The 20,524-nt window shown below is 51.3% G+C and overlaps 1 protein-coding gene and 1 pseudogene across 3 annotated transcripts in view; one reads left to right on the top strand and one right to left on the bottom strand.

Moving 5' to 3' along the window:
* Window positions 1-20,524, bottom strand: part of LOC135011624 (17-beta-hydroxysteroid dehydrogenase type 6-like) — a 142,672-nt gene that overhangs the window by 54,155 nt on the left and 67,993 nt on the right. Inside the window, exon 1 of one of the 3 annotated variants that reach the window (XM_063952475.1) lies at window positions 5,089-5,290. The exons of the other annotated variants lie outside the window; for them this stretch is intronic. Coding sequence (XP_063808545.1) covers window positions 5,089-5,273 — 185 coding nt within the window. The 5' untranslated portion in view covers window positions 5,274-5,290. Of the gene's footprint in view, window positions 1-5,088; window positions 5,291-20,524 lie in introns of those variants that run through there. 3 annotated transcript variants of the gene reach the window in all.
* LOC135052691 (5S ribosomal RNA) lies at window positions 3,904-4,021 on the top strand (annotated as a pseudogene).

The raw sequence follows: 20,524 nt of genomic DNA, 5'->3' as shown, positions 1-20,524 counted from the left end.
TACATAGTTGGTATCTGGACAGTTGTAAAGTCCTGCGTGAGACAACTGAATTCAAGGTGTTGGAACATAATTAATCCTGCACAGATCATTTGAATTTTACCTGGTCTTTATACTCTGCATTTTTTATTCTGCAAGTTATTGCCTTATAAACCCCAGTAATATACAATAATTACTTCAACAACCAGTTGAGACCTATATGCCATCTCCTATATATTTGCCCAAGTCTGTGACTCTGTGCTGGCCGTAACGCTGGGCGGAGTCACAGGCACAGATCTGGCCAGGAACAGTCCCCTCCCTCTCTCCGCCCAGTCCCATCCCGATCTCCGCCCAGTCCCCTGTCTCCCTTCTCCCCGTACTGCCCCTGGTGAGTGGTGACACCGCAGCCGCTGACTGTGAGCGGAACTCACATTACCCGCCTCACAGTCTTGCGGCTGCCACTGAGTCAGGGAGACATGCCGAACAGTGACTCAACCCCCCTCTCCCTCCCGTCCGCCCGCCCGCGGCAACCACCCGCATCTGCACCCCTCCAGCGGCACTCCCGTCCCCTCCCCCTCCCGCAGCACTAGCATCCGCAGCACTCCCGCCCAGAGTCTTCACTTTTCTAACACCCGCTGCGGTCGCGGGCGAAAAGGGGGCGTGGCTTCACGGAAGGGGGCGTGATTTCGCGTCCCGACCCCCGTTTTCGACACGTTGTGGTTCGGGGGACACTGCTGAATCTGTAGTGCTGGCTTCTGCGCTGTGACAGGAGCCGGCACTTTGGTGTCACCCCTCAGAGGGTAACACCCGGGTGCGGCCCGCACCCACGTTGTGGCGCCACTGCTCCTGCCCCCTCCCCCACCCGTCTCCACCCACCACCCGCGGCACTCCCGTCCCCTCCCCCACCCAGAGCACAAACACCCACGCAACCCACCCGCGGAACTCCCGCCCCCTCCCCCACCCGTAGCACCAACACCCGCGGTAACCAACCGCTTTCGCCCCCCACCCGCTGCACTCCCACCCTCTCCCCCACCCGCAGCACCAACACCCGCGCCACCTACCCGCAGCACCCACCGCATCCACCCACCACCCGTGGCACTCCACCCCCTCCCCCACCCGCAGCACCAACACCCGCGGCACCCACCGCATCCATCCACCACCCGTGGCACTCCCCCCCCCTCCCCCACCCGCTGCACCAACACGCGCACCACCCGCGGCACTCCTGTCCCCTCCCCCACCCAGAGCACAAACACCCGCGCCACCCACCCGCGGAACTCCCGCCCCCTCCCCCAACCCGTAGCACCAACACCCGCGGCAACCAACCGCATTCGCACCCCACCCGCTGCACTCCCACCCTCTCCCCCACCCGCAGCACCAACACCCGCAGCACCCACCGCATCCACCCACCACCCGAGGCACTCCTCCCCTCCCCCACCCGCAGCACCAACACCCACCGCATCCACCCACCACCCGTGGCACCCCCCCCCCCCTCCCCCACCCGCTGCACCAACACCCGCGGCACCCACCGCATCCACCCACCACCCGTGGCACTCCCCCCCCTCCCCCACCCGCTGCACCAACACCCGCGGCACTCCCGTCCCCTCCCCCACCCACAGCACAAACACCCGTGCCACCCACCCGCGAAACTCTCGCCCCCAACCCGTAGCACCAACACCCGCGGTAACCAACCGCATTCGCCCCCCACCCGCGGCACTCCCACCCTCTCCCCCACCCGCAGCACCAACACCCGCGGCACCCACCGCATCCACCCATCACCCGTGGCACTCCCCCACCCGCAGCACCAACACCCGCACCACCCGCGGCACTCCCGTCCCCTCCCCCACCCAGAGCACAAACACCCGCGCCACCCACCCACGGAACTCCCGCCCCCTCCCCCAACCCGTAGCACCAACACCCGCGGCAACCAACCCTATTCGCCCCCCACCAGCGGCACTCCCACCCTCTCCCCCACCCGCAGCACCAACACCCGCGGCACCCACCGCATCCACCCATCACCCGTGGCACTCCCCCACCCGCAGCACCAACACCCGCGGCACTCCCGTCCCCTCCCCCACCCAGAGCACAAACACCCGCGCCACCCACCCACGGAACTCCCGCCCCCTCCCCCAACCCGTAGCACCAACACCCACGGCAACCAACCCTATTCGCCCCCCACCAGCGGCACTCCCACCCTCTCCCCCACCCGCAGCACCAACACCCGCGGCACCCACTGCATCCACCCACCACCCGTGGCACTCCCCCACCCACAGCACCAACACCCGCACCACCCGTGGCACTCTGCCCCCTCCCCCACCCACAGCACCAACACCCACTGCCCCCCCCCCCAGCGGCACCCAACGCATCCCCCACATCCGCTCCCATCCGCGGCACTCCCACCCGTAGCTCCCACACCTGCAGCACCCCCCACCCCTCCCCCACCCGCTGCAACCCTGCCCCTCCCCCATACCCACCCTCTCCCCCACCCGCAGCACCAACACCCGCGCCACCTACCCGCGGCACCCACCGCATCCACCCACCACCCGTGGCACTCCACCCCCTCCCCCACCACCAACACCTGCACCACCCGTGGCACTCTGCCCCCTCCCCCACCCACAGCACCAACACCCGCGGTAACCAACTGCATTTGCCCCCCACCCGCGGCACTCCCACCCTCTCCCCCACCCGCAGCACCAACACCCGCGCCACCTACCTGCGGCACCCACCTCATCCACCCACCACCCGTGGCACTCCACCCCCTCCCCCACCCGCTGCACCAACACCCGCGGCACTCCCGTCCCCTCCCCCACCCAGAGCACAAACACCCGCGCCACCCACCCGCGGAACTACCGCCCCCTCCCCCAACCCGTAGCACCAACACCCGTGGTAACCAACCGCATTCGCCCCCCACCCGCTGCACTCCCACCCTCTCCCCCACCCGCAGCACCAACACCCGCGCCACCTACCCGCAGCACCCACCGCATCCACCCACCACCCGTGGCACTCCACCCCCTCCCCCACCCGCAGCACCCAACACCCGCGGCACCCACCGCATCCACCCACCACCCGTGGCACTCCCCCCCTCCCCCACCCGCTGCACCAACACGCGCACCACCCGCGGCACTCCCGTCCCCTCCCCCACCCAGAGCACAAACACCCGCGCCACCCACCCGCGGAACTCCCGCCCCCTCCCCCAACCCGTAGCACCAACACCCGCGGCAACCAACCGCATTCGCACCCCACCCGCGGCACTCCCACCCTCTCCCCCACCCGCAGCACCAACACATGCGCCACCCACCGCATCCACCCACCACCCGTGGCACTCCACCCCCTCCCCCACCCGCCCCTGCAACCATAGCACCCTCACACCCACCCACCCCCAACCGCACCACCCCGGCTAACTGCCCCCTCCCCCACCCGCGGCAAAGCCGTGCAGAGGTTAACGGGGCGAAGCCCCTAACGACGGTGTGAAGAGCACCTGTAGGGCGCGATGAATCGCCTAGTATTAAATATTTTGGTTGCAGCATATTTGAAGTTATGTTTATTTAAACAATACTTATCACTACCAAGCAACAATTTTGCTACACATCTTTATTTTCCCACCTCAATTGATTCTTACTTTTTCTATTCTTGACACTCTCTTATCTAGTTGACAGCAATTTTGGCCCAGGTGGTACGCCTCTGCCAATCATCATACTGTCACAACAGAAAGCAGAAGTGCTCCCTTTTCTGGTCTCTCAACTAAAACACTCTCTCATCTGGTTGACAGTCACTTCAGTTGGAATAATACGCTCTTACTGTCACAACAGAAAGGAGAAGTTGTTTTCTCACACTCTCTCATCTGGAAAAACAGGGACGGGTTCTTGAACTTGACCCCCGTCCAGTACAGAAAGCAGAAGTGTTTCCATTTCACACTCCTTACAATAAACTGTCCGTGGCCATACTATCCTGAATGCGCCTGATCTTGTCCGATCTCGGAAGCTAAGCAGGTGAGGCCTGGTCAGTACCTGGATGGGAGACCACCTGGGAATACTAGGTGCTGTGGACAATTTTTCTAGGAGACCATCACTTTATATTCATTTCTTTGGAATCTAATCTTTGGCATCAGCATTCCAGTCTCCATAGAAAAGAGAATATCCCAAGTGTTCTGTGATGATTTGGATATCCTATTTGATTCACACATAAGGAATCCTGAACACACGTTTTTGATATTTTCACCTTCACCCTATCTTGAACCTCATATGTCAAAAAGGTCAATCACGATTTTTAAGATTATGTTATTTGTCACCAAGACTAATATTTTATCCATGAACTATCGACATTATAATTAATATTTTATTTTTGAACTAAAGGTTAAGTTTTATATCCATTTCCTACTTGACACAAAATGATTTATATTTACAAATGAGTGCTCCCAGAAAACAGTATTTTTGTCTTTTCCTCTCCTTTCAGCTGTAGTCCAATCTACAAAATTACTGGGAGCACCACCAATCAAGTACTGTTGTATATTTATGCTCAACAGTCTCTACATTGGTTCTATATATCTATAGCTATTGTTACGAATTGGAGTACCTGGAACTCAGGGGAGTATGCGACAACTGAGAAGTTCCAGTACTCACAGATAAAGCTGCAGCTAGAATTGATGTCTGCAGCAACTCGTGCTCTATCCCTGACTCCATTACCCCTCTTAGTGGTTGGATGGTGCCTGCGGTGCTAAAGTTCTTGTGCCTACGGTAGCCGTGTTTGAATAGGCAAATTAGGTCTGCCCAAACTCTGATGCCCCCCGGTCTTAGTAAGTGACAAGGCACCACCTGAGTCTGCGAATGAGTAAGGGGGAACCTAACTAACCCTGCAACACCAATGCATGAGTGATAATGTAAACAACAATGGTTTTAGATGTTATAAGCAAATAAACAGTGAGAGCAACAATGCACAGGGATGTTAAAGATATAAATATAAATAAAGAACTATTAGCGTGGATACTCCATGAAAACCTGAACACCGGCTGGCAAGATCTGGTCAAGAATCGAACAGTCAAAGTCTCCAGGTACAGCAAACAGAAAAGTAATAACAATGCGGCCTCTGACGCAGAATGTGGCAGAGCTGCATACTCACAATACCACAAGGGAATGACACAGGGTAGTTCCAAGGACCGGCCAACAGAGCTGGAAACCGAACAGGACTATTGACTGGACACGATCCAGAAAGGAACCAGGACCAGTGCACCAGGAGTTCAGACTGGAACCAGTAATTACAGACAGGGACCAGGAACAGGTTTCCAGGCAGCTAACCAGGAACATACAGGTACAATAATCTACTTCTATCAGGATAGCTGGAAGTCAGGCACAAGGTAATGGCCTAATTACTGGCAGGTGAGACTGAACACATAGGAAACAGGCTGCAATTACACAGACTCACCACAGGCGGCCAACAACAGTACTCTAAACAAGTACATGAGAAATCCTGGCATGCAAACAGAAATCTAACAGTACCCCCCTTGAGGAGGGGTCAAAGCAGTGACGTGCAGTGAAGTCTGTGGCCGGGGAAGCACTGCCTGATTAACGCCAACCCCCCCCCCCCCCCCCCGACCCCTCGGTGTGGTGTTCCCCTGCAATCGCGTTAAACACCCCCCAAACCAGTCAGCCCAGGGATGGACTTTCTCTGAAAGTGGGAACCCCCCCAATCACCTCCATTCCTGCTCGCCGCCGGACGCCATCTCGGGACTCCGGCGGGAATGGAGGTGATTGTAAGTATAATTTGTTTTTCTGCACTTGCACTTGTTATCCTGATGATGGGGTATCATTCCCCGAAACATTGATGTGTTTGCACTAAAGTATCTCACCGTATTACATGCCTTGGACTGCCACCTCGTTTTTTACATATGTGAAGGGGGTCGCTACACCTCAGGAGGGCAGACAAGCCAGGTTACAGATTGGGGTGAAGGCTGCCCCATTGGTGTGCCGGGTTCATATCATTATATAGTGTATAGTGTATCCAACCAGATTCAAAGTGTGCTGGGACTTCTAGTTCCACAGCCAGCTGCAGTGTGACATAAAGTGGGACAGGTATAATTTCCATCTGAGAATGGCCAGTAACTCGCATCTCCCAGTACAGATTGCTAAATGCCGGAAGGACAACCCCTAATGTAGCTGACATCTGGTCACTCCCCTGTGGCTCTAAGCGGTACAAGAGCGGGCTGCAGCGGTGCATTAGCTGCCATGCCTGTTTGGATCCGAGCACTGAGCTGCGGGGAGAGACCCTTCACTTAAATATGACAATACTATCAACCCCATGCTGGAAAGTTAAACAATCTATTTGCTCAATGATGTTATGCATAATCCAGTAGCCGTCTCAGAAAAAAAATAACTCTGGTTTATAAAACAACAATTAAATAAACTTCAGAAAAGGCTGTGTTTGAAGAAAAACTGCACTGCGATGGTTCCAGCAGTGTTAAAAAAACAAACAAAAACAAAGCAGATATAACCTTTAATACAGCTATTTTCAACCGCTGTGCCGCGGCACACTAGTGTGCCGTGAGCGGTCTCTAGGTGTGCCGCCGCCCGCCAGGGAGATCCGCTGCCACTAGCCAGAGAGACCAGCCAGCCGCCCGCCACCCGCCGCAATCAATAGCCGGCTCAGGCAGCGCAGCCAGCGCTGTGCACTTCCGCGAGCGGCCTGTGACCTATTGTGACTCATAGATCACGCAGGCCACGTCGCATTCCTTCCTGGAGTGCCCGCCCGCCTACTGGTCAGTGCTGCTCGTCAATCCGTGCTGCCTTCTCAGCGCTCATCGTAGTTGCAGGTATACAGTATATATTTAAAAACAAACAAACATGAATTTGTGTGTGGAATTACTGTAGGTGTTTGGATGCAAGTACAATGTCAGAAAATACGGGGGGCGCGGACAGGCAGTGAGTGGAATTATTATGGGGGCAGTGAGTGGAATTATTATGGGGCAGGGAGTGGAATTATTATGGGGCAGGGAGTGGAATTATTATGGGGCAGGGAGTGCAATTATTATGGGGCAGGGAGTGGAATTATTATGGGGGCAGGGAGTGGAATTACTATGTGGAGCAGCATGTGGAATTACTGGGGGAGAAGTGTGTACCATTATTATAAAATTGATATGTTTTATGTTTTATCGACAAACGGGATGCTGGCTGTAAGTATACCGACAGCGGCTTCCCGTCTGTTGGAATCCCAGCAGTGAGTACCCTCGCGGGCTCGCTGCGCTCACCACACTTCAAGCCCGGTGGCTTGCTTAGCTCACCACAGGTTATATTCCCACTCAGTTTATGGCGTGGACCCACCAACCCGAGTGGGAATACCCTGAAGAGGTCGGGATTCCACTTTTTCCACTTTCACTGGCTGTCGGTATTCCGGCTTCGGTCTCCTGAATGCCGGAATCCCGACAGCCGGTATTTTAACTGCATCCCATTATTATAAATCTGTGGGGGTGGAAGCATTTTTTTTTTTATTACCGCAGTACCCAATGTATTTGTATTACTTTGGGGGCCAATGTGTTTGTGCTACTGTGGTGGCCAGTGTGTCTGTTTAATTACTATGGGGGCCAATGTTTTTTTCCCCCCGTGTGGCACTGATGGTGTGCCTTGGCAATTTTAAAGTCTTGCCGGTGTGCCGCAAGTTGAAAAAGGTTGAAAATCACTGCTTTAATACATAGAAGACCATAATAAATCACAATGTTTCACTTGAAGCCAGATACTATAGGAGAAACATTGTATCAGTAAATACATTACGCTGGAAAGTGCAGTGATTCTTTCACACAGCTACCTGCATAACACACACTCACTATATTATTTTTATTACCAGTTATTTTATATAGCGCACACACATACCCCCCAACATGACCCATTCCAGGAGGGACAAACTGCTCTGCTTCTGGACTTTTCTCTTAATTTGGGATCACCGACACCTGTCTTGAACAGGTTCATTGATAACACAGGTGTTTCAACACAGATGAGGGCAATATTAAATTAAGAGGGAAGTCCAGGAACAGAGCATTCTGTCCCTCCTGGAGAGGGTCATGTTGGGAGGTATACACACATATTCTGCAGCGCTTTACACACACACACACACACACACACACACACACACACACATAAAAATAACATTAATACACCCCCCATTCAAAGATAACATTAGTAGACACCCTGCTACCCACAATAATACTGTATATCACCACGACACATAGCATTAACACATCTACATACTGTACCACAGTAACTCTTCTAGAGAACATTAATACTCCCCCACATCACACTATTCCCTCCTAGCAAACATAAATACACCCCCACAGCATAATACCCCATCCTAGAGACACTTCAGTACACCCCACAGCACAACACAACACCCCCTCCTAGTTAACATTTATACACTGCCTCCACGGATACTTAACCTTTAAATGAGATTTCAGGTCAGGAGCATAGGCGTGCGCACGGGGGGTGCCTGGTGCGCACAGGCACCCCCTAATGTCCGGCACCCCCCGCACGTTACGCCTGCGCACCGGTCATTGCTGTCTGTGTGCTGCTGTTGTAGCAGTGTGTGTGCTACTGCTACTACAGCAGCACACTGATAGCGATGATCGGATATAACCTAGTCCTCCTGGCTCCTGCATCGCTCGCTGGTGCTGCCCTTACAGCATGCTTTCACCCCCCTCCCGCTGCGCCGCCGCCGGTCACACCACTCACACAGTGACAGCTGACAGCTCCCTGTCAGCTGCACTGAACCTAAATGGCTTCTTCGTGGATGGGTGGGCTGGCCGCACAACCCAGCCCACCCACCGTCATCATCCGACTGCCTCGCGGTGTGACGTGCGGACGTCACACCGCGCGCCCTCCCCTATTCTACCTTCCTCCTTTCCCGCTCTGCGCTGTGGGCTGTTTTCCAGGCTCCCGCCCGTGCTCATTTGCAGTGGCATTGGCAGTTAGTATTGTGTGCCTGCCCTGCTGCCCTGCCGTTTTCTACCGCTGCAGGAGAGGAGTCGGTGCCTGCTGCCTGAGGCTTCAGAATGTGAGTGATAGACTCACTCAGTCACTGTCTGTGTGCACAAAGGTCCAGGGCAAAGTTCAGGCCAGACAGGGTGTGGGGGTGGGATAAAACTTAGAAAATATATGGTTATTATTAATATATATTATAAATATATCTCATTGCCGTATTCTGCAATATGCACGTCACTCCAGGATTGGTAGAAAAAAGTTGATGAGCATGAAATGAAATAAATAAATGAGCATCATACTACAAAAGTGCTGAGTGCAGCCTGCTCATAGTTGCACTCGGCACTTTTGTAGTATGATGCTCATTTAACATGGACTAAACATCAACTTTTTTCTACCAAGCCTGGAGTGACGTACACATTGCAGAATACGGCAATGGGGGATTATATTATTTGAGCACGAGCACACAGGTATATGTATGTGTATATCTATATACATATATATGCATATATATATATCTGTATATAATCACTCCCATAAAAGCACAACTTGCTCAGAAAGATAGATACATAAAGACCAGTGACGTGCGGTGAGGTCAGGGCCTGGGGAGGCACTGCAGCTAAACTCGCCCCCCCCCCCCCCCAAAAAAAAAGTGCAGTCCCCCCCCCCACACCACTAAAACCAGCACCAGGCAGAACCAGCCAGGGGGGATAATGCCATAGCAGGGGAGACACTCAGTGTGGGGTCCCCCTGCCATTAAACACCCCCCAAACCAGTCAGCCCAGGGCTGGAATTCCTCGGAAAGTGGGGTCCCCAAAAAATCAAAATGGGGTCCCCCCTCCCGAGCAACAACCAGCACTGGGCTGATAGCCCAGTGCTATGCCCCGCACCCCTGGTGGCGGTGGGTGCGGGGTTCATTGTATGTTCTGTTCTTTACAGGTGGCCTACAGATCCCAGCAAGCCTGCCCCAGCATGCTGGCACTTGGAGAACCACAAGTGCCAGCATGCCCGAACAAAAAGGGCCCGCTGGCACCTGTAGTCCACCTGCAAAGAATAGTAATATTGTTCTTTACAGGTGGCCTACAGGTCCCAGCAAGCCTGCCCCAGCATGCTGGCACTTGGAGAACCACAAGTGCCAGCATGCCCGGACATAAAGGGCCCGCTGGCACCTGTAGTCCACCTGTAAAGAAAATATTAAAAAAAACACACAACACATTCTTTAAAAAATTCTTTATTAAACTGGGTCTTCACCTGGGGGCGGCGGCCTTTAAGCTCTTTTGCATGGCCGCCGCCTTCCCAGGGCTTCCGGCGTCTTCACCTGGGAGGGCGCCACCTCCCCAGGACTTCTGGGGTCTTCCTCCGGCGTCTTCACCTGGTGGGCGGCGGCTGCTAAGCTCTTTTGCATAGCCGCCGCCCATCCAGGACTTCCACGACGTCTTCACCTGGGAGGCGGCGGCCTTTAAGCTCTTTTGCGTGGCCGCCGCCTTCCCAGGACTTCCAGCATCTTCACCTGGTGGGCGGCGGCTGCTAAGCTCTTTTGCATAGCCGCCGCCCATCCAGGACTTCCACGGCGTCTTCAGGAGCTCTTCTCCGCTCCTCCTCCGCCGTCGGACTGACAGCCGCTGCCTCGCGCTGACTTATATAAGTCAGCGGGAGGGGGCGGGGCAATGACGCGGCGAGCCATGATTGGCTCGCGGCGGCCATCTTGAATTTCAAAAATGACGCTGAGGCGCCATTTTTGAAATGGGTACCGCTTCCGCTGCCAAAACTCTGCTACCGCCGCCGCTACCGCCGCCCGCCTCTCCGCATCCCGTACCTCCGCCGCCCGGCCCGCCGCTTCCCGTACCTCCGCCGCCGCACCTCCGCAGGTACCGATGCCGCCCCATACAGTGATTGACAGCGGATCCAGTGACGGATCCGCTGGCCAATCACTGTGGCCTCACTCACAGGGACCTGCTTTCATAGGTTGAAAGCACGTCCCTGTAGGAAAGCGGCACCACTAATGGTGCCGCTTTCCCATGTTATTTCAATGGGCTTTTCCAGCCCATTGCTAGGGCCCGCCTGTGCCCGCCCCCCGCTCCCCATACTTTTCCTAATCACTACGGGAGGCACCACGATCGGTGCCTCCCAAAGTGATTTGAACATATATAATGATAGGTAAAATAATAAAGAAGATACTTATGTGTCATAAGTATCTTCTTTGTATTATTTTACTCATTAATGACAGGGGAGGCACTGCCTCCCCTGCCTCCCCTGACTGCACGTCCCTGATAAAGACCCCATTTATCAACAAGTTTCCTTGCTGGAAACTCGTTTTAGCTGGTAAATGGGACCAATTTCTATTTAACAAGGCTAATAGCGCTGCTAACTATCAGCACTATTAGCCTTTCATTTTCCCTATACTGCTGCACACTAAAGTCTATTTAACAACAAGCGCTATTTCTGAAATAGCGCTCGCTTACCTAAAATGGCTTTGTTTGCTCCGGGCAGACGTTATGCACAGCAGTGTCTGTCCTGTGCTCCAATTCCCCCCTCCCGCAGCAATCCCGGCATACATCACAGCAGCCGGGTTGCTATAGAGAGAGGACTCCGCTGCAACAAAACCAGTCAGCATGAACACCAAAATGGGCGCCGCGTCCAGAAAATCACAACCGCGCATGTGTCGGGAGTATGCATACAACGGCGCATGCACAGTAGTTAGGGACGCCGGCGAAAAAGAGCATTCCTCGGCGCTGTTTGGCCTTGACATACAGCGCTGATGGGTGTTTTTACGTTACCGCTTGTCAGCGACAGCTTCAATGCTGAATACAAGTAAAAAAGCGCGGTGAGCACTCCGGTGCCCTCTGACTGGACAGATACAAAACTTGCGAGAAAAAGGTTAACAGTTTACCTTGACAAAGGGGCGGAAATTTCCCCGAAACGTTGGGAGTTTTATGCAATTATGTTTTAACACATTAGTTGCACTTTTAAAAGCCTCCGAGTGCATCTGTTTTTTCCTCGCAAGTTTTGTGTGTGTATATAAACAGATAGTTGGTGGTCGGCACTCACTATGGGGGTCATTCCGAGTTGATCGCTAGCTGAAATTGTTCGCTGAGGCAAACAATCGGTACGTATGCGGCGCAATGTGCATGCGCGACATACTTTCACAATGGCCAATGTAGTTTCACACAAGGTCTAGCAATGCATTTCAGTCGCACAGGCTGCTGTAGAGTGATTGACATGAAATGGGCATTTCTGGGTGGCCACTGACTGTTTTCAGGGAGTGTGCGGAAAAACGCAGGCGTGGCTGGGAGAACGCAGGGCGTGTTTGTGACGTCAAATCCGGAACTGAATGGTCTGAAGTGATCTCAAGCGCTGAGTAGGTTTTGAGCTGCTCTAAAATTGCACAATTTTTTTCTGTAGCCGTTCTGCGAAGAAAGCGTTCGCACTATTGCAAAGCTAATATACACTGCCAGATGTCAGCGAGGTCCCAGGCTTACAGATTGTTAGGTTTAATAAACCTCTGTCAGCCCTCACTGTACACTCTATTTAATCAAATTCCCTGTATTATTTAGATTGCATTAACTGCTAATATATGGTGCTAGTCATGCCCAGTAGGCGGGGCTAGTCACGCCCAGTAGGCGGGGCTAGTCACGCCCAGTAGGCGGGGCTAGGCACGCAACTCCAGTCGTGCACCCCCTAATAAAATGTGCTGCGCACGCCTATGGTCAGGAGGCAGGTGTTAGAGGAGAAGGAAGGGGAAAGGTTTTGGGACAGGAGGGAGCCAGAGTACATCCTCACACTGCAGTGTCTCCAACTGAGAGAGGGAAAAAGCAGCAACCACCAATCAGCATTGTATTAGATGACAGGCCAGCCCAAAAAAAAACCCAGCCAGCTCCTCACCCCATACTACAACACACACACACACACACACACACACACACACACACACACACACACACACACACACACACTAGAGATGAGCGCCGGAAATTTTTCGGGTTTTGTGTTTTGGTTTTGGGTTCGGTTCCGCGGCCGTGTTTTGGGTTCGACCGCGTTTTGGCAAAACCTCACCGAATTTTTTTTGTCGGATTCGGGTGTTTTTTTCAAAAAACCCTAAAAAACAGCTTAAATCATAGAATTTGGGGGTAATTTTGATCCCAAAGTATTATTAACCTCAAAAAACATAATTTACACTCATTTTCAGCCTATTCTGAACACATCACACCTCACAATATTATTTTTAGTCCTAAAATTTGCACCGAGGTCGCTGTGTGAGTAAGATAAGCGACCCTAGTGGCCGACACAAACACCGGGCCCATCTAGGAGTGGCACTGCAGTGTCACGCAGGATGTCCCTTCCAAAAAACCCTCCCCAAACAGCACATGACGCAAAGAAAAAAAGAGGCGCAATGAGGTAGCTGTGTGAGTAAGATTAGCGACCCTAGTGGCCGACACAAACACCGGGCCCATCTAGGAGTGGCACTGCAGTGTCACGCAGGATGTCCCTTCCAAAAAACCCTCCCCAAACAGCACATGACGCAAAGAAAAAAAGAGGCGCAATGAGGTAGCTGACTGTGTGAGAAAGATAAGCGACCCTAGTGGCCGACACAAACACCGGGCCCATCTAGGAGTGGCACTGCAGTGTCACGCAGGATGTCCCTTCCAAAAAACCCTCCCCAAACAGCACATGACGCAAAGAAAAAAAGAGGCGCAATGAGGTAGCTGTGTGAGTAAGATTAGCGACCCTAGTGGCCGACACAAACACCGGGCCCATCTAGGAGTGGCACTGCAGTGTCACGCAGGATGTCCCTTCCAAAAAACCCTCCCCAATCAGCACATGATGCAAAGAAAAAGAAAAGAAAAAAGAGGTGCAAGATGGAATTATCCTTGGGCCCTCCCACCCACCCTTATGTTGTATAAACAAAACAGGACATGCACACTTTAACCAACCCATCATTTCAGTGACAGGGTCTGCCACACGACTGTGACTGATATGACGGGTTGGTTTGGACCCCCCCCAAAAAAGAAGCAATTAATCTCTCCTTGCACAAACTGGCTCTACAGAGGCAAGATGTCCACCTCATCTTCACCCTCCGATATATCACCGTGTACATCCCCCTCCTCACAGATTATCAATTCGTCCCCACTGGAATCCACCATCTCAGCTCCCTGTGTACTTTGTGGAGGCAATTGCTGCTGGTCAATGTCTCCGCGGAGGAATTGATTATAATTCATTTTAATGAACATCATCTTCTCCACATTTTCTGGATGTAACCTCGTACGCCGATTGCTGACAAGGTGAGCGGCGGCACTAAACACTCTTTCGGAGTACACACTTGTGGGAGGGCAACTTAGGTAGAATAAAGCCAGTTTGTGCAAGGGCCTCCAAATTGCCTCTTTTTCCTGCCAGTATAAGTACGGACTGTGTGACGTGCCTACTTGGATGCGGTCACTCATATAATCCTCCACCATTCTATCAATGTTGAGAGAATCATATGCAGTGACAGTAGACGACATGTCCGTAATCGTTGTCAGGTCCTTCAGTCCGGACCAGATGTCAGCATCAGCAGTCGCTCCAGACTGCCCTGCATCACCGCCAGCGGGTGGGCTCGGAATTCTGAGCCTTTTCCTCGCACCCCCAGTTGCGGGAGAATGTGAAGGAGGAGATGTTGACAGGTCGCGTTCCGCTTGACTTGACAATTTTGTCACCAGCAGGTCTTTCAACCCCAGCAGACCTGTGTCTGCCGGAAAGAGAGATCCAAGGTAGGCTTTAAATCTAGGATCGAGCACGGTGGCCAAAATGTAGTGCTCTGATTTCAACAGATTGACCACCCGTGAATCGTTGTTAAGCGAATTAAGGGCTGCATCCACAAGTCCCACATGCCTAGCGGAATCGCTCCGTGTTAGCTCCTTCTTCAATGCCTCCAGCTTCTTCTGCAAAAGCCTGATGAGGGGAATGACCTGACTCAGGCTGGCAGTGTCTGAACTGACTTCACGTGTGGCAAGTTCAAAGGGCATCAGAACCTTGCACAACGTTGAAATCATTCTCCACTGCACTTGAGACAGGTGCATTCCATCTCCTATATCGTGCTCAATTGTATAGGCTTGAATGGCCTTTTGCTGCTCCTCCAACCTCTGAAGCATATAGAGGGTTGAATTCCACCTCGTTACCACTTCTTGCTTCAGATGATGGCAGGGCAGGTTCAGTAGTTTTTGGTGGTGCTCCAGTCTTCTGTACGTGGTGCCTGTACGCCGAAAGTGTCCCGCAATTTTTCTGGCCACCGACAGCATCTCTTGCACGCCCCTGTCGTTTTTTAAAAAATTCTGCACCACCAAATTCAAGGTATGTGCAAAACATGGGACGTGCTGGAATTTGCCCATATTTAATGCACACACAATATTGCTGGCGTTGTCCGATGCCACAAATCCACAGGAGAGTCCAATTGGGGTAAGCCATTCCGCGATGATCTTCCTCAGTTGCCGTAAGAGGTTTTCAGCTGTGTGCGTATTCTGGAAAGCGGTGATACAAAGCGTAGCCTGCCTAGGAAAGAGTTGGCGTTTGCGAGATGCTGCTACTGGTGCCGCCGCTGCTGTTCTTGCGGCGGGAGTCCATACATCTACCCAGTGGGCTGTCACAGTCATATAGTCCTGACCCTGCCCTGCTCCACTTGTCCACATGTCCGTGGTTAAGTGGACATTGGGTACAACTGCATTTTTTAGGACACTGGTGAGTCTTTTTCTGACGTCCGTGTACATTCTCGGTATCGCCTGCCTAGAGAAGTGGAACCTAGATGGTATTTGGTAACGGGGGCACACTGCCTCAATAAATTGTCTAGTTCCCTGTGAACTAACGGCGGATACCGGACGCACGTCTAACACCAACATAGTTGTCAAGGACTCAGTTATCCGCTTTGCAGTAGGATGACTGCTGTGATATTTCATCTTCCTCGCAAAGGACTGTTGAACAGTCAATTGCTTACTGGAAGTAGTACAAGTGGGCTTACGACTTCCCCTCTGGGATGACCATCGACTCCCAGCGGCAACAACAGCAGCGCCAGCAGCAGTAGGCGTTACACGCAAGGATGCATCGGAGGAATCCCAGGCAGGAGAGGACTCGTCAGACTTGCCAGTGACATGGCCTGCAGGACTATTGGCATTCCTGGGGAAGGAGGAAATTGACACTGAGGGAGTTGGTGGGGTGGTTTGCGTGAGCTTGGTTACAAGAGGAAGGGATTTACTGGTCAGTGGACTGCTTCCGCTGTCACCCAAAGTTTTTGAACTTGTCACTGACTTATTATGAATGCGCTGCAGGTGACGTATAAGGGAGGATGTTCCGAGGTGGTTAACGTCCTTACCCCTACTTATTACAGCTTGACAAAGGGAACACACGGCTTGACACCTGTTGTCCGCATTTCTGGTGAAATACCTCCACACCGAAGAGCAGATTTTTTTGGTATTTTCACCTGGCATGTCAACGGCCATATTCCTCCCACGGACAACAGGTGTCTCCCCGGGTGCCTGACTTAAACAAACCACCTCACCATCAGAATCCTCCTGGTCAATTTCCTCCCCAGCGCCAGCAACACCCATATCCTCCTCATCCTGGTGTACTTCAACACTGACATCTTCAATCTGACTATCAGGAACTGGACTGCGGGTGCTCCTTCCAGCACTTGCAGGGGGCATGCAAATAGTGGAAGGCGCATGCTCTTCACGTCCAGTGTTGGGAAGGTCAGGCATCGCAAACGACACAATTGGACTCTCCTTGTGGATTTGGGATTTCAAAGAACGCACAGTTCTTTGCGGTGCTTTTGCCAGCTTGAGTCTTTTCAGTTTTCTAGCGAGAGGCTGAGTGCTTCCATCCTCATGTGAAGCTGAACCACTAGCCATGAACATAGGCCAGGGCCTCAGCCGTTCCTTGCCACTCCGTGTGGTAAATGGCATATTGGCAAGTTTACGCTTCTCCTCCGACAATTTTATTTTAGGTTTTGGAGTCCTTTTTTTTCTGATATTTGGTGTTTTGGATTTGACATGCTCTGTACTATGACATTGGGCATCGGCCTTGGCAGACGACGTTGCTGGCATTTCATCGTCTCGGCCATGACTAGTGGCAGCAGCTTCAGCACGAGGTGGAAGTGGATCTTGATCTTTCCCTAATTTTGGAACCTCAACTTTTTTGTTCTCCATATTTTATAGGCAGAACTAAAAGGCACCTCAGGTAAACAATGGAGATGGATGGATTGGATACTAGTATACAATTATGGACGGACTGCCACGGTTAGGTGGTATAAAAAAACCACGGTTAGGTGGTATATATTATAATAATAATACAATTATGGATGGACGGACTGCCTGCCGACTGCCGACACAGAGGTAGCCACAGCCGTGAACTACCGCACTGTACACTGGTTGATAAAGAGATAGTAGTATACTCGTAACAACTAGTATGACACTATGACGACGGTATAAAGAAAGAAAAAAAAATACCACAGTAAGGTGGTATATATTATAATAATAATACAATTATGGATGGACGGACTGCCTGCCGACTGCCGACACAGAGGTAGCCACAGCCGTGAACTACCGCACTGTACACTGGTTGATAAAGAGATAGTAGTATACTCGTAACAACTAGTATGACACTATGACGACGGTATAAAGAATGAAAAAAAAACCACGGTTAGGTGGTATATATTATAATAATAATACAATTATGGATGGACGGACTGCCTGCCGACTGCCGACACAGAGGTAGCCACAGCCGTGAACTACCGCACTGTACACTGGTTGATAAAGAGATAGTAGTATACTCGTAACAACTAGTATGACACTATGACGACGGTATAAAGAAAGAAAAAAAAATACCACAGTTAGGTGGTATATATTATAATAATAATACAATTATGGATGGACGGACTGCCTGCCGACTGCCGACACAGAGGTAGCCACAGCCGTGAACTACCGCACTGTACACTGGTTGATAAAGAGATAGTAGTATACTCGTAACAACTAGTATGACACTATGACGACGGTATAAAGAATGAAAAAAAAACCACGGTTAGGTGGTATATATTATAATAATAATACAATTATGGATGGACGGACTGCCTGCCGACTGCCGACACAGAGGTAGCCACAGCCGTGAACTACCGCACTGTACACTGGTTGATAAAGAGATAGTAGTATACTCGTAACAACTAGTATGACACTATGACGACGGTATAAAGAAAGAAAAAAAAATACCACAGTTAGGTGGTATATATTATAATAATAATACAATTATGGATGGACGGACTGCCTGCCGACTGCCGACACAGAGGTAGCCACAGCCGTGAACTACCGCACTGTACACTGGTTGATAAAGAGATAGTAGTATACTCGTAACAACTAGTATGACACTATGACGACGGTATAAAGAAAGAAAAAAAAATACCACAGTTAGGTGGTATATATTATAATAATAATACAATTATGGATGGACGGACTGCCTGCCGACTGCCGACACAGAGGTAGCCACAGCCGTGAACTACCGCACTGTACACTGGTTGATAAAGAGATAGTAGTATACTCGTAACAACTAGTATGACACTATGACGACGGTATAAAGAATGAAAAAAAAACCACGGTTAGGTGGTATATATTATAATAATAATACAATTATGGATGGACGGACTGCCTGCCGACTGCCGACACAGAGGTAGCCACAGCCGTGAACTACCGCACTGTACACTGGTTGATAAAGAGATAGTAGTATACTCGTAACAACTAGTATGACACTATGACGACGGTATAAAGAATGAAAAAAAAACCACGGTTAGGTGGTATATATTATAATAATAATACAATTATGGATGGACGGACTGCCTGCCGACTGCCGACACAGAGGTAGCCACAGCCGTGAACTACCGCACTGTACACTGGTTGATAAAGAGATAGTAGTATACTCGTAACAACTAGTATGACACTATGACGGTATAAAGAATGAAAAAAAAACCACGGTTAGGTGGTATATATTATAATAATAATACAATTATGGATGGACGGACTGCCTGCCGACTGCCGACACAGAGGTAGCCACAGCCGTGAACTACCGCACTGTACACTGGTTGATAAAGAGATAGTAGTGTACTCGTAACAACTAGTATGACACTATGACGACGGTATAAAGAAAGAAAAAAAAATACCACGGTTAGGTGGTATATATTGTAATACAATTATGGATGGACGGACTGCCTGCCGAGTTCCGACTGCCGACACAGAGGTAGCCACAGCCGTGAACTACCGCACTGTACTGTGTCTGCTGCTAATATAGACTGGTTGATAAAGAGATAGTATACAATACATACAACAATATACTACTATACTGGTGGTCAGGCACTGGTCACCACTAGTCACACTGGCAGTGGCACTCCTGCAGCAAAAGTGTGCACTGTTTAATTTTAAATTAATATAATATTATGTACTCCTGGGGGCTCCTGCTATAACAACCTGCAGTGCTCCCCAGTCTCCCCCACAATTATTATAAGCTTTGCCTTTTATACATTGATGTGCAGCACACTGGGCTGAGCTGAGTGCACACAGACTGAGTCACACTGTGTGACTGGCTGCTGCTGTGTATCGTTTTTTTTCAGGCAGAGAACGGATATAGCAGAGAACGGATATATTATATTAAAATAAATAAAAGTTAACTAACAACAACTGCACTGGTCACTGTGGTAAACTCTGTCTGACTCTGCACAATCTCTCTCTCTCTTCTAATCTAATTTCTAATGGAGAGGACGCCAGCCACGTCCTCTCCCTATCAATCTCAATGCACGTGTGAAAATGGCGGCGACGCGCGGCTCCTTATATAGAATCCGAGTCTCGCGAGAATCCGACAGCGTCATGATGACGTACGGGCGCGCTCGGGTTAACCGAGCAAGGCGGGAGGATCCGAGTCTGCTCGGACCCGTGAAAAAAACATGAAGTTCGTGCGGGTTCGGTTTCAGAGAAACCGAACCCGCTCATCTCTAACACACACACACACCTCTCTCCTTCCTCCACCCACCCACAACTCGTACTGTGCTTCCCCAGTGCTATAGTGTACTTACAAAGCATGACTGTCTACTTTCTGCTGTCTCGTCTCCTCTGAGACATCGTCGCTTCATCATCTGCCAGGAGCCGGATGCAGAGCTGCCTGAACTGTGGAGAACATTGCAGGGGACATCTGCGTCGGCCCTTTTTAGGAGGAAGTGCACCGGGCACTGGTAGGCGATCCTGAGGATTTTATTATGCAAAATGTCTTCACCCATGCTTGCTGAATGCAAGGCCAGTATTGGCAGCGTACAGCGCCCTCTAGTGGCCGGCCCTGACTGAGGCACTAATACTAGTGCCGCTTCTAATGCTTTTTTCAATGGGCTTTTACAGCCCGGAGCTTCGCCCCGCCCCCCACTTCAGCTCCTTCAATATTGTCAGTGGGAGGCAGTGCTCTTTCTGCCTCCCAAACATATTTTTCTGCACTTGCACAGCAAAATGATTTAGAATAATACAAAACAGATATTAATGACACAGAATATGTGTTAAAAATATCTTCTTTGTATTTTTTTTAATCATTAATGACAGGGGAGGGACTGCCTC

The sequence above is a fragment of the Pseudophryne corroboree genome, chromosome 2, assembly GCF_028390025.1.
Source record: "Pseudophryne corroboree isolate aPseCor3 chromosome 2, aPseCor3.hap2, whole genome shotgun sequence".
Lineage (NCBI taxonomy): Eukaryota > Metazoa > Chordata > Amphibia > Anura > Myobatrachidae > Pseudophryne > Pseudophryne corroboree.
Note: the sequence above shows the minus strand (reverse complement) of the source record. Positions and strands in the feature narration are given on the sequence as shown.